Source organism: Myxine glutinosa, chromosome 6 (genome assembly GCF_964187855.1).
Source record: "Myxine glutinosa chromosome 6, kmMyxGlut1.1, whole genome shotgun sequence".
In the NCBI taxonomy this organism is placed as follows: Eukaryota; Metazoa; Chordata; class Myxini; order Myxiniformes; family Myxinidae; genus Myxine; species Myxine glutinosa.
Genome location: NC_136266.1, coordinates 117,392,374 through 117,408,446, shown reverse-complemented (window position 1 = coordinate 117,408,446; position 16,073 = coordinate 117,392,374). Strand labels below are relative to the sequence as shown.

The 16,073-nt window shown below is 41.0% G+C and overlaps 1 protein-coding gene across 3 annotated transcripts in view; it reads left to right on the top strand.

Annotated features, from left to right (window-relative positions):
- Nucleotides 1–16,073, top strand: part of LOC137430230 (diacylglycerol kinase beta-like) — a 414,122-nt gene that overhangs the window by 137,155 nt on the left and 260,894 nt on the right. For 2 of the 3 annotated variants that reach the window (XM_068120933.2, XM_068120932.2), the window contains exons 2-3: nt 1,406–1,703; nt 14,767–14,843. In XM_068120933.2, coding sequence (XP_067977034.2) covers nt 1,640–1,703; nt 14,767–14,843 — 141 coding nt within the window. In that variant the 5' untranslated portion in view covers nt 1,406–1,639. Of the gene's footprint in view, nt 1–1,405; nt 1,704–14,766; nt 14,844–16,073 lie in introns of those variants that run through there. The other variant, XM_078780433.1, reaches the window with a different exon arrangement.

Sequence of the window (16,073 nt, the reverse complement as noted above, 5' to 3'; positions counted from 1 at the left end):
TTCAATGGAAGAAGTTTGGAACAACCAGGACTCTTCCTAGAGCTGGCCCCCGGCCAAACTGAGCAATCGGGGGAGAAGGGCCTTGGTAAGAGAGGTGACCAAGAACCCGATGGTCACTCTGGCTGAGCTCCAGAGATCCTGTGTGGAGATGGGAGAAACTTCCAGAAGGACAACCATCACTGCAACACTCCACCGATCTGGGCTTAATGGCAGAGTTGCCAGAAGGAAGCCAAACAGTTCAATCTTGCTTTCATCAGACCACAGAATCTTGTTTCTCACAGTCTGAGAGTCCTTTAGGTGCTTTTTGCAAACTCCAAGCGGGCTTTCACGTGTCTTTCACTGAGGAGAGGCTTCCGTCTGGCCATTCTGCCATTAAGCCCAGATCGGTGGAGTGTTGCAGTGATGGTTATCCTTCTGGAAGTTTCTCCCATCTCCACACAGGATCTCTGGAGCTCAGCCAGAGTGACCATCGAGTTCTTGTTCACCTCTCTTACCAAGGCCCTTCTCCCCCGATTGCTCAGTTTGGCCGGGCGGCCAGCTCGAGGAAGAGTCCTGGTTGCTCCAAACTTCTTCCATTTAAGCATTATGGAGGCCACTGTGCTCTTGGGAACCTTCAATGCAGCAGAATTTTTTTGTAGGCTTCCTCAGATCTGTGCTTCGACACAATCCTGTCTCTGAGCTCTGCAGGCAGTTCCTTCGACCTCATGGCTTGGTTTTTGCTCTGTTATGCATTGTCAGCTGTGAGACCTTATATAGACAGGTGTGTGACCTTTTCAAATCATGTCCAATCATGTGAATTTACCACAGGTGGACTCCAATCAAGGTGTAGAAACATCTCAAAGATGATCAAGAGAAATGGGAGGCACCTGAGCTAAATTTCAAGTGTCATATCAAAGGGTATGAATACTTATGTCAATGTGATATTTCAGTTGTTTTTTTTAAATAAACTTGCAAAACTTTATAAAATCCTGTTTTCTCTTTGACATTCTGGGGTATTGAGTGGAGATTGATGAGGGAAAAAATGAATTTAAACGATTTCAGCATAAGGCTGCAACATAACAAAATGTGAAAAAAGTGAAGGGGTCTGAATACTTTCTGAATGTACTGTAAGTAGGCTCGCTAATCTGGGTTTGTTTATAAACGTTTAAATGTCTCATGATATCTATCATAAGTTTTGGTTAAATGAAACTTTGCCTGCATCTGATTGGTTGAATAATCCAAACGTTTTTTTTAAATTATACATTCTTGGAAGTTTTCTTTTCATAATGTTTTCGTCATTACATGTAAGGTGCATGAGTACTTCCATAAGTTGATAAATATATATATATATATTTTTTTTTTACATTGACCATAACATTTTTATCGACATTTTTATCATTAACTGTCATGTGGTCTGATTCCCCAGGACAATAGAGAAAGTGACTCCGACTGAACCGCTGAAGACACAAGAGAGACCTCCTGACGCACTCGAACATATAGAGAAGTTCTCCGTTGTCAAGCAATGGAAATCAAGTCGGAGCCGGAATGACCCCGAGATACTCATTTTCTAAGGATTCACCAAACCTTCCTGCTGTTCCTTGATCGACGTACATGCTTTTCCTGTGACAACAAAGACGGAGCTGCCATCAACTGCACAACGATGACTCACAAGTGGTTTACGCTGAGTCCTGCCGAGTTCTCCCAGCTACAGGAACTTACGCAATGTAAGAACTTTTTATGTTTCTCGGTATTTTTAAAAATAGATTTCCCAAAACAACTTGTTTGATGTTTTCATGATCCTTATAACTTCTGTGGTGCACATGCATGCGCATTCAAATTGTGCTGATCTGATGCCATCTTCCTGAACCCTGGAATTGTATTATTTTTTCGTGATTTATGGTCATAATTTAAAGAATTCTGAATCTGGGATTTTTCCACATGTTGGTCGAATCTGCAGCTGCTGCTTCCACCTCATGAAAACTAAATTTTCCGAACCGGATTTGTTGTGTTTTGTTTCTGTTTTCTGTTATCTTAATTCCTGTGTTGCTGTTTGTGTTTTCCTTCAATCTTCCGTGTTAAATCATACCTTCTTGTGCTGTGTTTGTCTAATTTGTTTTCGTGTCGTTAGCTCACCTGGGACAAAGTTCAGGGGAGCTTATGTGATGGTGCGTTGTCCGTCCGTCAGTCCCTACGTCCGTGCCGGCAACAAACCTTGGTACACCACCGCTGATGAACGGAACTTTGTGGTCAAGTTTCATCAGAATTTCATATGTAGATTCTGAGAAAAAGCAAATACATATTTTGGGGGGGAATCCCCTCCCTCCCCCCCCCCCCCCCGTTGATACCCTTAGGGCCCGATTTTATTTAATTCCGTGAGCAAACTTTGGTACATCATGGGTGTGGTGCAAGTTGTGGTGAAGTTTCATCGAAATCGTGTGTGTAGTTTCAGAGAAGAAAGGAAATATCTATTTTGTGGGGTCAAACCACAATCCACTTTGACCCCCATAGACCCCCTTAGACTTCGATTTTCTTAGTGCCGTGAACAAACTTCGGTACATCGTGGGTGATGAAGGTTGTGGTCAGGTTTCATCGAAATAGTGTGTGTAGTTTCAGAGGAAAAAAGCAAATTCCTGTTTTGGGGGGTTGGGGGGGGGCAACATCCTCTTGAGGAGGTTCAGTCATTCAAACTCCTGGATCTCACTATCAGCCATGATCTTTCTTGGGCAAATCACATTTCAAAGTTGGCCTCTAAAGGGCATTTTCCATCATACAAAGTGATTCCTTGGCGCACTTGAACTCCCATCCACCTGCAAGGCCTTCATCCGCTATTTAATGGAGTACTGCTCTCCTCTCTGGGCTGGCTCCCCTATCTCACATCTTGCTCAGCTTGACACCATGGAAACCAAGGCCTTTAATAGTATTGGAATCTACCGCAATGAAGCTGAGTCTATGGGCTTAACACTTCGCCATTGCAGACAGGTCGGTGTTCTCCATGTCTTCTACCCCCTCATTTCTGGTCATGCCCCCTCTGCTCTTCCCATGCTTTGTCTCCTCCCCACCCCCACATCATTTGTTTTTCCTTTCTCCCACTAGTGGAATCAACTTACACATCCTGCTCAATCTCATCCTTCCCTCCAGGTCTTGAAGCCGGCTGTTCACCACCATCTCAGATTGTCTGCAATCCAAGACCATAATCGTTTCTACCCTCTTTAACCCCATCCAAATCCCTCCTCCTTCCAATTTCCCAGTTTTCTCTCATTGGAGTTTCCTTCTTTATCCATCTTGTCCACCCTATGCATCCTCTTCGTCCAACTTGTCTACCACATACACCCTTGTTTTGCATCCTGTTTTCCTGCTACCTCCTGAACCATTTAGTGTACAAGCTCTACCATGAGCCTCGACTATGTATACAAAAAAAAAAATCTCTCCTTTATTCCTTTATAGTATGGGGCCTGCATTGCTTGGAAGCACTATTATGAGTTCCCAGAAAAGGAACTTGAACACAGGAGGAGGCCATTAGGCCCATCAAGCCTAGTAATAATCATAAGCAATAATCATAATAATCATCATCGGCAATAATTGGCAACCTATGGTTGTTTGTCTATGCTCTTTTCTTTTTAAATGCCGAGCGTCTGGCGAGGAGACAGCACGTACCATTTTTTAAATCTTTCGAATGACTCAGCCGGGTTCGTAACACCAACCACTCAGACTCTTTGTGGTCCATGACACCACAACTACCACCGACTTTGGTGCTCATTCCAAGTTTCCCTGTGAATTTTCTGCAGAACCAAAAATAACAGCTCCTCCCCCCCTCTTTCTGTATGCTCCACACATGGCTTTTCCCTCCTCCCCTCTTTCAAACATACCCTCTCCCTCTCCACCCCAATCCTCCTGATCCTCCTTACTCTCCCTTCCCTCCCCATTCATCCTCCATTCTTTTATTTCATTTTTTTTTTCTGAATTCACTTCCCCTTCTTCCTTTTCCTCATTTGCATATTGAATATGTAGATGGCCTCTAAGCTCCTGCATCTTACTATAATTCACCAAATGTCTGTCTGTCTGTTCCCAGGTACCGCAAAAACGGCTGAACCGATCGCAACGAAATTTTGGGTGGTAATCCTGGGACCCCCTGGAGTAAAATAGGCTATATTGTTTTCCCAATTTTTTCCCCAATTTTCCAGTTTTTCCAAACACTGAGGAATAATATTTACCGATATGAACAGTGATGTGGCTTTTATTGAAATTCTACAAATACTGTTTAGATTTTGATGATTTGCGTGTGATATGATTTAACGGATGTTTATTAAATCGTTTCAGATAATAAAAAAAAGCCTTCAATTTCTGATATTTTGCCTTTTCATTTGGGCCTCCCAATTGAAGCTCCGCCCATAGGGCGGGTACCGTTGCTAGTTAATTTAATGATTTATTGCCTTGAATTCAGGGTAATCAAGATCTCTGGCAGGGCAACCATGAAGGAATCCTTTCTCAGGTCTACAGTTGTCTAGCGTCCGATAGTAGAAGTTCAAATAATTATTGATACATTCCCTCTAAACTACCGGTGTTGTTGAACTTTCGGTTGAAACATCATGAAAACTCCTTTCTACTTTCAATGCAGGCATTTTTTATATGTACGATGACATTTATGTTATTTTTATTTGGAACCTCAATGACACTTATTTTTCATCATTGTATTATATTATTTGCTTTTGCCTAATCATGAGGTCAACAACCCCTGTGATAATTCAATAACCCACACGTTGTTAACCTTTAAGGTCCAGGCCTCTCACTCATCTGTAATCCTTTGTCCCTGTCTTTTCCTACCCATGTAATCTCCTTCCTGTGTCTGTCCAATTATGTTCCTCCACCCATTGCTTCAAGCTTGCAGCAGCTCTCCGCCATCTCTCACTGTCTCCCATTACCTTTCAGGAAAATGGTGGTAACGTTTTCACTTATTCCCACTAACCACCTGCCATATTACAACATTTTTTTTCAGGTAAATGGGTTTCTGCATTTGTCTGGGACCATTTGTCAAATCTGCCTTTGTTCCCCGCTGTACTTCTGTGTCGCTCGACTCTTCCTCACCCTCTCTTGTTTGACTCATCCATGAGCCGTGACTTGCTATAAAAGTAAGCAGCGCCATGTAATAGAGACATTTGTTGTTATGTGTTGTGGAACATTCTTTGCTAAACAATATGCGCAGACAATTCTACAGAATGCTCGACATGATGTTTCATCAGCCACAGTGACCTTCCCTGCTTTCTATAAACCAGGACCAACCATTCCTTCTTGAAAAACTAACTTTTGCAAAAAAGAAAAGTCTTTCACTTAATAAAGGCACAATTCTGAAGTTGCAAGGCCACGAGTCATTATTGTGCTGACATTTTCCACTCTGCTTGCTCAATGTGCCTTTGTGTTTTTGCTTAGATTCATTTATTCAACATTTTAAAGACGTGTTCACTGTCTGAATCAAGGACATGTCATTGTCCCCAAGTGGCAGACATTTTTCTCTGTTTCTCAATCAACATTTTCCTCTGCCACCGAAGGTGAGCGGATGTTAGTTTTCACCCCTGTCGGTTTGCCGGTTTTTTTTGTCTGCCTGTGAGCAGGATATCTCGGAAGGTTATTGATGGATTCGGATGAAATTTGTTGGACAGGTTGGGTGTGTGACATAGACAAATTGATTCGATTTTGGTGAAGATTCGGATATGTATCCAGATGCGAGAATTTTTTAATTACCTCCGCCACCAAAGGTGGATGGAGGTTATGTTTTCACCCCTGTCTGTCCATTTGTCTGTCCGTTTGTCTGTCTGTCCGTTTGTGAACAAAATATCTCAAAAAGTTGTCGAAGGATTCGGACGAAATTTGGAACAGATGTAGTGTATGTGACACTGACGAAATGATTAGATTTTGGTGAAGATCCGGATCCAGATCCAGCTAGTATAATTGTTTAAGTGATTCTTCACCATTGAGTGATATGGCCAAAAACGAGGGGTAGATCAGGTTATGAAAGACTTGACCTATGGTGATTCCTGTGATTGATTTTGATTAAATGTGAATCTGTATTGTGATTTTCTGGGCTACTCTGAGATACAAACTGTAAACTGTTCACCTGGCAGAGGTATGCTCTCTACTGAGTGCCGTTCTCGATCTTTGCTGTTTCCAAACCATGAGACATGGACAAAACATGAGACTGAGTGAATTGTTCGGAGGGGAAGGTTGTCGTATCACATTTACTGTAAGGCTTGCAATTCCAATTCCATTTGGAGTTCAACAACTTGAATTGCCGAACATTGTAAGATTTGAAGTTTTAACCAACTCTACTCTATATTGCATTGCAAATTTTGGATATTGGTTTGGAGATGTCCATAATTATGATGTAGCTTACTGTTTTATGCATCCCTGGCCTAACGTTGAATTGCATTACTTAGGCAAAGGTGATATAAAAAGAAAATGAGCAGTTACTGCAGAGTGGACCATGCATGCATGAAAGCACCATGTTGGGAGATGTACCAGAAGCATATTGACAAACCTTGCATAAAAAGACCATGAAGCAAGGCATTCCCGTGGTGGCAGGGATCAGAAGGATAAAAAAAAAAGTATCCCGAGTCGAGGCTCGTGTAAGAGCTCAGAAAAAAAATGAAAAAAATAAAAGGATGAATGCATTCGACCAATTATTACCCTCGCCAGAGAGAGGAAATTGTATTTGAGTCCGTTTGTTTGTTACTTGCAAAATCGAAGATTTTTCAAGTATATTGGTCGGTTGCGTTTGTGGTTCTGTCTGTCTGTCTGTTTGTTTGTCTGTTTGTCACTGGCCTACAGGTCACAATTCTAAACCGATCGTCACGAAACTTCACCAAGTTGTCTAGGTCGTCACAATTGAGAAGCCTATTGATTTTGAGTTCAAAGGTCAAAGGTCATCTGGAGGTCAAATTTCTAAAATCGCCATTTTAAATCCGATTGACTTAAAAATTGAATGACATTTGTATATTGTGTCAATAAATTGGGAATGAACTATTTTGAGGTCAAAAGGTCAAATGTCAACATGGTCAAAGTTCCAAAATCATCAATTTTCATCTGAAAACGCATCAATTTTCATCCGATTGACTTGAAAATAGAACAGCATTTGTGTATTGCCTCACTGAATTGGGAAGCCAACTATTTATGAGGTCAAAAGGTCAAAGGTCAACTCAAGGTCAAACTTATAATATCATTTTTCATCTGAAAAATCGTCACTTTTCTTCCTGTTGACCCGAGCTTTGATCAAGATCGTAAATTTTAATCTTCATGAAATGGCCAATTTGCTGTATCAATGGAAACCTTTTGGGGGGGGCGGGGGGGGCGATTTTGCAAGTATCGTGCTACACATGACGTCTTCTTGTTTGTTTGTTACTTGGTCCAAAAAAATATAAAAAATTGCAAGTATGTTGATCACTCCGGCTTGTGTGTGTTTTTGTTTGTGTGTTTGTATGTCCGCTCAGTTATACTTGCCTACAGGTCAGATCGTTTTTAAGCGATCTTCATGAAACTTCACCAAAAGGTAGGTAGCGTTTGTGGTCCAACAAAATCCTATATATCTTTGAGGTCAAAAGGTCAACATAATAGTCATCCGATTGACTTGAAATTTGAATATGATTTACATATCAGCAAACTGAATTCAACCACCAACTATTTTTGAGATCAGCTTAGGCCAAAAGGTCAACATAGGCAAAGGTCAACAACAATTTCAAAATTTCTAAAATCCTCAATTTTAATCTGATTTACTTGAAATTTGAAAAGGATTTTCATATCAGCTTAGTGAAACCAACCACCGACTATTTTTGAGGTCAACATAGGCCAAAAGGTCAACATAGGCCAAAAGGTCAACATAGGCCAGATTTCTAAAATCCTCAATTTTCATCCGATTGATTTGAAATTTGAATATGATTTCCATATCGGCAAAGTGAATTCAACCACCAACTATTATTGAGATCAGCTTCAGCCAAAAAGGCAACATAGGCCAAAGGTCAACAACTATTTCAAATTTTTAAAATCCTCAGTTTTCAACCAATTCACTTGAAATTTGAATGGGATTTTCATATCAGCCAACTGAATTCAACCACCGACTATTTTTGAGATCAACATTGGTCATAAGCTCAACTAAATTTTTCGAATTTATAAAATCCTCAATTTTCATCTGATTGACTTGAAATTTGAATAGGGTTTTCATATCAGCGAACTGAATTCAACCACCAACTATTTTTGAGATCAACTTCGGTCATAAGGTCAACATAGGCCAAAGGTCAAGGACTTTTTGAAATTTCTAAAATCCTCAATTTTAATGCGATTGACTTGAAATTTGAAAAGGATTGTCATATCAGCAAAATGAATTCAACCACCATCTTTTTTTAGGTCAACATCGGTCATAAGGTCAACATAGGCCAAAGGGCAACCAATTTTTTCGAATTTCTAAAAATCTCAATTTTCATCCGATTGACTAGAAATTTGAATCGGATTTTCATATCAGCTAACTGAATTCAATTGAATTCAACTTCAACTGAAGTTTGTGTGGCAAGGGTGCCTGGAGGGCGTGAATGGTGTTGGTGTCCTGTTTTCTGAGGAGTTTGTAGACAGTGTGGTGAGTGTGACTAGAGTGAGTGATAGGTTGATGATGGTGAAAATGATGATTGGAAAGCTCTTGGTGAACGTCATCTCGGGATATGCTCCGCAGGTTGGTCGGAGCGATGAAGAGAAGGACAAGTTCTGCTGTGCGATGGAGAAGCTGATGGAAAACGTGAAAGATGAGGAAGTTGTTGTGGTAGGAGGAGACCTAAATGGACATGTGGGAAGCAGTATGGACGGTTTTGAGGGAGTTCATGGGGGTTACGGATATGGTGTGAGAAATGGAGAAGGTGAAAGGATTTTGTAGGTTGCTGATGGAGCTGATTTGTTGATTTGTAATACTCAGTTCCAGAAAGAGGATAATAAGCTTGTTACATACACGTCAGGTGTGTCGACGACAACCGTTGACTACCTGATGGTGCGTAGGCGAGATAGGGTGCACCTCCGGGACACAGAGGTGATCCTGGGGGAGGAGGCTGTTTCACAGCACCACTTGGTTGTCTGCGATATAAGGGAAGGTGCGAGGAGGACTCGGCGGGTGAAGTACCAACCAAGAATGAAGGTGTGGAGGTTGAAATAGGTGACAGTGAGGGAGGCATTAAAAGAGAGGCTGAGTAGGGTAGAGGATGATGTGGTTGAGCTTGAAAGTGGTTGGATGTCAATGAAAGATAGTCTGTTGGGAGCCGTTGGTGAGGTATGTGGGAAGGGTATTGGAGAGGAGGATAAGGAAGAAAGTGAAGATCGACGAAATGCAGTTTGGATTTATGCCAGGAAGCGGCACGACAGACGCGCTTTTTATTGTGAGGCAGTTGCAGGAGAAGTACATGGAGAAGAGGAAGAAGTTGTTTCATGGGTTTGTTGATCTGGAGAAAGCATTTGATAGGGTTCCACGCGAAGTATTGACATGGGCATTGAGGAAGTTAGGAGTGGAGGAATGGTTGATCAGAGTCGTGATGGCAATTTACAAAAGAGCGTGCACACCTGTAAGGATGAAGGACGGGAACAGTGGTGAGTTTGAGGTGAAGGTGGGAGTGCATCAGGGGTCGGTACTAGGTCCACTACTATTTGTAGCTGTGTTGGAGGTGCTGGCTCAGAACGTAAAGGAGGGTTTACCGTGGGAGTTGTTGTATGCAGATGATCTGGGTTTGATTGCGGAAAGTATGGATGGACTGAAGGAAAAGAAGAACAAGTGGAAGGAATGTATGGAGACAAAAGGTCTGAAGGTGAATATCGGAAAGACGAAGGTGATGGCAAGTGGTAAAGCATGTGGTGAGGTGGAAAGAAATGGGAAGTGGTCATGTGCTGTGTGCAGGAAGGGTGAACTCCATTCAATGTACAATGTGCGATGAGTGGGTTCATCAAAAATGTAGTGGTCTGAGAGGGTCATTAACCAGTGTGGGCGCTACATTCAAATGTAAGGTGTGCACAGAGGGAGCTGCAGATGGAGGAAATGTTGAGTTGGATCTTGGAGACGGCATGAAGCTGGAAGGTGTGAAAACATTTTGCTACCTCGGAGACATGCTGAATGGAGAAGGTGGATCAGACTCGGCAACGGTTGCTGGAGTGAGATGTGCAAGGGAAGACGTTTCGGGAACTGAGTGGCGTGCTGATGAGGAGGGGAATGTCATTGAAGCTGAAGGGAAAGGTGTATGCTGCATGTGTAAGAAGTGTTATGATTTATGGGAGCGAGACGTGGGTAATGAACGTAGAGCAGCAACGAAGGCTGGAAAGGGTGGAAATGCGAATGGTTCGGTGGATGTGTGGAGTATCGTTGAGAGAGAGGAAGACAAATTATGAATTGTGAAAGATGATGGGAATAGAGCCTGTGATTGATGCTGTGAAGAGAAACAGGTTGAGATGGTTTGGTCATGTGTTGAGGAAGGATGAAAGTGACTGGTTGAGAAGATTGATGGAAATGAATGTAGAAGGAAGTAGAGGACGGGGTAGACCGAGAAAGACTTGGCTGAAGATGGTGAAAGAAGAAATGCGGGCAAGGGGGTTAACAAGGGGAGATGCAGAAAATAGGGCAAAATGGAGAAGATTGTCATGGGGACCACAAGGCTAACTCCCGCTCTAGCAGGGAAAATGGCCTTAAAATGCATGTTGTTTGTTGTTGTAACTGAATTCAACCACCAACTATTCTTTTGATCAACATAGGCTAAAAGGTCAACATATGCCAAATTTCAAAAATCCACAATTATTAACCGATTCACTTGAAATTTGAATCGGATTTTCATGTCAGCTAACTGAATTCAACCACCAACTATTTTTTGATCAACGTAGGCCATAAGGTCAACATAGGCCAAAGGTCAACCACTTTTTTCAAATTTCTAAAATCCTCAATTTTCATCCGATTGACTTGAAATTTGAATAGGATTTTCATATCATCTAACTAAATTCAAACACCCACTATTTTTGAGATCAGATTTTTGAGATCAGACCACAATTTCATGCAAAATCCTTTAAAACTACTTAAAACATCCTGGCGAGGGTCTGCAATCTCTGATTGCTCTTTCTTGTTGGGTTTGTATTGCATGCTTGTATTGCATGCTTTCCCCATTCGGATGTAATGAGTCTCCTGACCATTATAGGGGAGACCATTATCCCAAAGGGATTTTTTTCTTTTTTCTTATTGTCATCTTTCTGTGGTATGCGTTGCTTCAGTGCCACAATTTTTATATTATGTGGTTGCAGCGGTGGTCTAGCAATGAGAACAGAGTGGCGGCACCCTTCTCGGAGGATGGGCTCAGCATATGCTTAAGTATGACCGGGAGCATCAGTGTGAAGGATTTGGATTCCAAACTTATGGAAATCAAGCTAGCTTCAGGAAAAGCACAAGTCTCTTTTATATTGTTGCCTCTAAATTCCAGCTGGTCCTCTAATGACCTTCATTAAGGTGATAAACTGCTTGAAATGCCTGGTGGTTGCATTCCACAATTAATTGACACTTAAATACCTTCGGCAAACTTGACACGGATAGGAAAATGTTGCCTTTCAATGCCAAAATTTCCCAAACTGAATGGTGAATTGCAATGCAAACAAAATATGTAAACATAAAATAATTTCAGAAGGGTTTTTATTACTTCGGCCACCAGATGTGGACGGAGGTTATGTTTTCACCCTTCTTTGCCTGTCTAGTAGTTTGTCTGTCTGTGAGCAGGATATCTCGAAAGGCTGTGGACGGATTTGGACGAAACTTAGTGGACATGTTGTGTGTGTGACAAGGACTAATTGGTTCGGTTTTGGTGAAGATTTGAATTGGGATCTGGATACTGGCATTTAAAAGTGATTCTTCACCATTGAGAAGATGGGGCAAAAATTATATATCGGATGATATTTCAAAACGTTGTGGACAGATTCGGATGAAATTTGGTGGATGAGCTGCGTCGGTGCCAACAACAAGCCAATTGTGGACAGATTTGGATGAAACTTGGTGGATGGGTTGGGTAGGTGCCAACAACAAGCTGATTATGGATGAATTCAGATGAAGCTTGGTGGATGAGTTGGGTTGATGCCAACAACAAGCGGATTATGGATTAATTCGGATGAAGCTTGGCTGTTGAGTTGGGTCGGTACCAACAGCAAGACCATTGTGGACGGATTTGGATGAAGCCTGGTGAATGAGTTGGGTAGGTGCCAACAACAAGCCGATTATGGATGAATTTGGATGAAACTTGGTGGTTCCTCCTCGGATCACAAGGGATCTGCATGCACACACAATTTTTTGAATAGTAATAAATAATAAATTTATTTAAATAATCAAATAATAAATAATAATGTAATAATAAATAAATAATCAAATATAATCTTTCAAATAATAAATAATCAAAACGATATTTTGTATTGTTTGGCATTTTCTCCAAGCTATGGAATGTCCCTTCTTTTCTATACTTTGCCACATGGCGCATACCCTTATATAAAGGGGCCTTTTCTATTCCCCTGCTATTTTACCCAATTTTGAATTCAGGCTGTAAGACAACAAAATGTGAAAAAGTCAAGGGGTGTGAATACTTTCTCAAGGTACTGTGATGCCACCCGTTGGTATCCAGTGTTAAAAATCATCTTCTTTTAAAAAGAAAGTTTAAGCAACTTGATCATATGCATTACAGTGATGTTTGATGACTGAGTGTGAACAATTCAAAATTTTCAAAATGTTTAATTTCACTCATTTTAAGTGCAGATTCAAACCAAAGGACCATCAGCGAAGCGACAGGTGGGTAGCTTTGCTTGTCTGAGATAAAGTACCCTGTGGTGTAATACAAAGCACCTCGTGTTATAATTTTGTGGATTAGGTTTCGTGTTATACTTTCTGTTTTATTATCAAACTCAGTGGTGCAATGAGTAATGTCCACTCTCAGTCTTGGTGGTCGGTCGTTTGAACTTCGGCCGAGTCATACGAAAAAGTTTTTAAATGTTACCTGCCGCTTCCTTGCTTGACACTTAGCATTTAAAAAGGATAGTGCACAAACAAACAACTGTAAGGTGTTAGTGTAGGAAAACATCAAGTACTGTAATACTTCACAGTAGCGCAGGCTTTGATGAGCACCTGATGACCTCCTGTGTTGAAGAATTGAGGTTATGTGTGCTTCAGGGAGAAAGTTGAAACCAACTGTATTTTGTCAGAGATCAGAGACACCGAATGACAAAGCGTAGCTGTCTCAACAGAAATTTCTGGAAAATTCACTGAAGTTTTATTTGCTGCCAAATAGTGTATTCTTTTCATCCACTGAAGCAAATCAAAAACTTCAATAAACTAGAAAGGCATACCTCTGCCAGGCTGAACAGTTTACGCTTTGTATCCCACTGATAGGCCAAATCTGGACCAAAGTCCAAAGTCTGAACCAAAGTCTAATCAGCTCGATCTTGTCGCCGACCGAACTCATCCACCTCGTTATGTCAAAAGTCGTCTACAACTTCTTTCAATATCATGCTATATACTGTATATAGTTTTTGGCCCTATCACGCAATGGTGAAAAATCACTTGATCATTTTAAAAAATCCAGTATCCGCATCCGTATTCAGATCTTCACTAAAATCGAATCAATTCGTCGTTTTCACACACACAACATGTCCACCAAGTTTCGTCCGAATCCATCGATAACTTTGTGAAATATGATGCTATATATTGGTTTTAGCCCTATCTCCCAATGGTGAAGTATCACTTAAAAACCTCGAAGCCAGATCCGGATCCGGAACTTCACCAAAATCTAATCATTTCGTCCTTGTCACACAATTATAATGGCATTTTATTTCAAATAAATATTTGTGAATTAAAAATTTAAACATTCATTTGAAACCAAAACAGCACTTGGTAGAGAGCATACCTCCACCAGGCTGAACAGTTTACCTTTTGTATCCCACTGATAGGTCGGATATGAACCAAAATCGAATCGACTTGCTCTTGTCACCTAACCAACTAACTCATCCACCAAGCTTTGTCATAAGTCGTCCACAACTTTTTGAAATATCATGCTATACTGTATATCGGTTTTTTTGGCTCTGTCACTCAATAGTGAAGAATTTCCCGGTGTGTACCCCGGTTTAGAATAGGTACACCGTATCCCTGCGCATCTTAAGAGGCGACTAAGGGTTGGCGCCAGGAAGGGCATCCGGCCATAAAAACATTGCCTCAAACAGGGAACCATGATTGTCATGGGGCCCGCAAGGCTAGCCCCTGCTCTAGTGGGGAAAATGGCCTTAAAACGATCATTCACTCAATAGTGAAGAATGACTTGAAATATTTTTAAAATTCACGCAACCGGATCCGGATCCGGATCTTCACCAAAATCAAATCGATTTGTCCTTGAATTTGAGAAGAATCGTCTGAATCTGTCCACAACTATTTGAGATATCGTGTTCACAAACAGACAGACAGACAGACATACATACAGACAGACATACAGACATACAGACATACAGACAGACAGACATACAGACAGACAGACAGACAGACAGCCATACATACATACAGACAGACATACAGACATACAGACATACAGACATACAGACATACAGACAGACATACAGACAGACATACAGACAGACAGACGGACAGACAAACAGACAAACAGACAGGGGTGAAAACATAACCGCCAACCACCTTTGATGGCGGAGGTAACAACAACACTGTTTTGTGCCTCATGTGCTTTTGTCACCTTACCAAATCAAACTCCCAAACTCCCGAACCAGATTCCAACAAGAAGCTGAAGGATGTATTGCAAGAATTTTATGGAGATGGAATTTTGTCGAAGTACAATCCAGACCAGGTACTCATAAAGCTACACCATTCACACTTGTTGGATTTTGCATGAATTGTAATTCCAATTCCCTTATCTGCCTTTCGTATAGATCAGTGTTTCCCAACTTTTTTCGCTATGTGGCCCAACTGGCTTTTGACCTGACATGTCATGGGCCAGTGGGGATCATAGCAATTTTTTGAAACCAAAGAAATGTCAATAAGTACCACAACTTAATAATTCAATTTAGACTTTTAGAGTTTTTAATGGAACAATATTTCTCATTTGAACAATTTCTTTGTGAAATGAATTAATGCGAGTGAAGTAACGCAAATTTATTTGTGGAAAAGGGTCTTGCGAGAAATTTTTAGAACAGAACATCGACAAATTTGAAAATTTTAAATGAAATTTGAAAGGGCAAATGAACACTTCAGACTTCAAGGCTTTTCCATAAAAAATAAATATTTATTTTAAATTAAGAAATGAAACTCCATTAACACATTGCAACAATAACCAGGAAAATAAAAAATATTTGAAAACTCATCTCCAGGGTGCTTTGCTTGTGGGCTGTAACACAAAACATTGCAGTATCTGCCAATTGAAAAAAAACTCAAACCAGTTTAACCTAAAGCTACTTTAATGAGAGATGTTCTCCTGAATTTTCTGCATCAGTTTCAAAATCCTAGGTTTTGTTGTAGAAAGCTCACATCTAAGATCTGCCTCACATTCAAGGCGATTCCGAGCCTTTGTCTTCAGCTGCACCAACGTTGAGAAGCCCGATTCAGTTAAGTTGTTGCAAAGGGCAGGAGTTTCTGAAGGCATTCCTTTGCAATGCTGGGGTAGCTTCCCATCATTTTTGGCCAAAACTCAGAGCTAGAGGAAGCTTCAAAGACATTGTGCATCCAGAAGCATTTTGAAATTCAATCAGTTCATCTTGCAGGTCATCCTGGACGTCACTGACATTAACAAGAAAAGGATTCCTCGTGAGTGCCAGTCCTTCTCTCCCAATTTCTGGAAAGTACTGCAGAAATTCTTCTCGGAGACAGCTGAGGTGTGTCACAACATCCTTTGCAACGCCAGGATCCAGCGGCTCATTAATAGTGACTTCTGAAAGAGATTCGAACATGGTAAAGTTTCCTTCCTCAGCCTTTCGTTTCCAGTTTTCAAGCTTCTGTATAAATGTACTGAGAGTGTCAATGAACTGAATGATCGTTGTTCCCTTTCCTTACAGCTTTAGATTCAGTCTGTTAAGTTGATCAA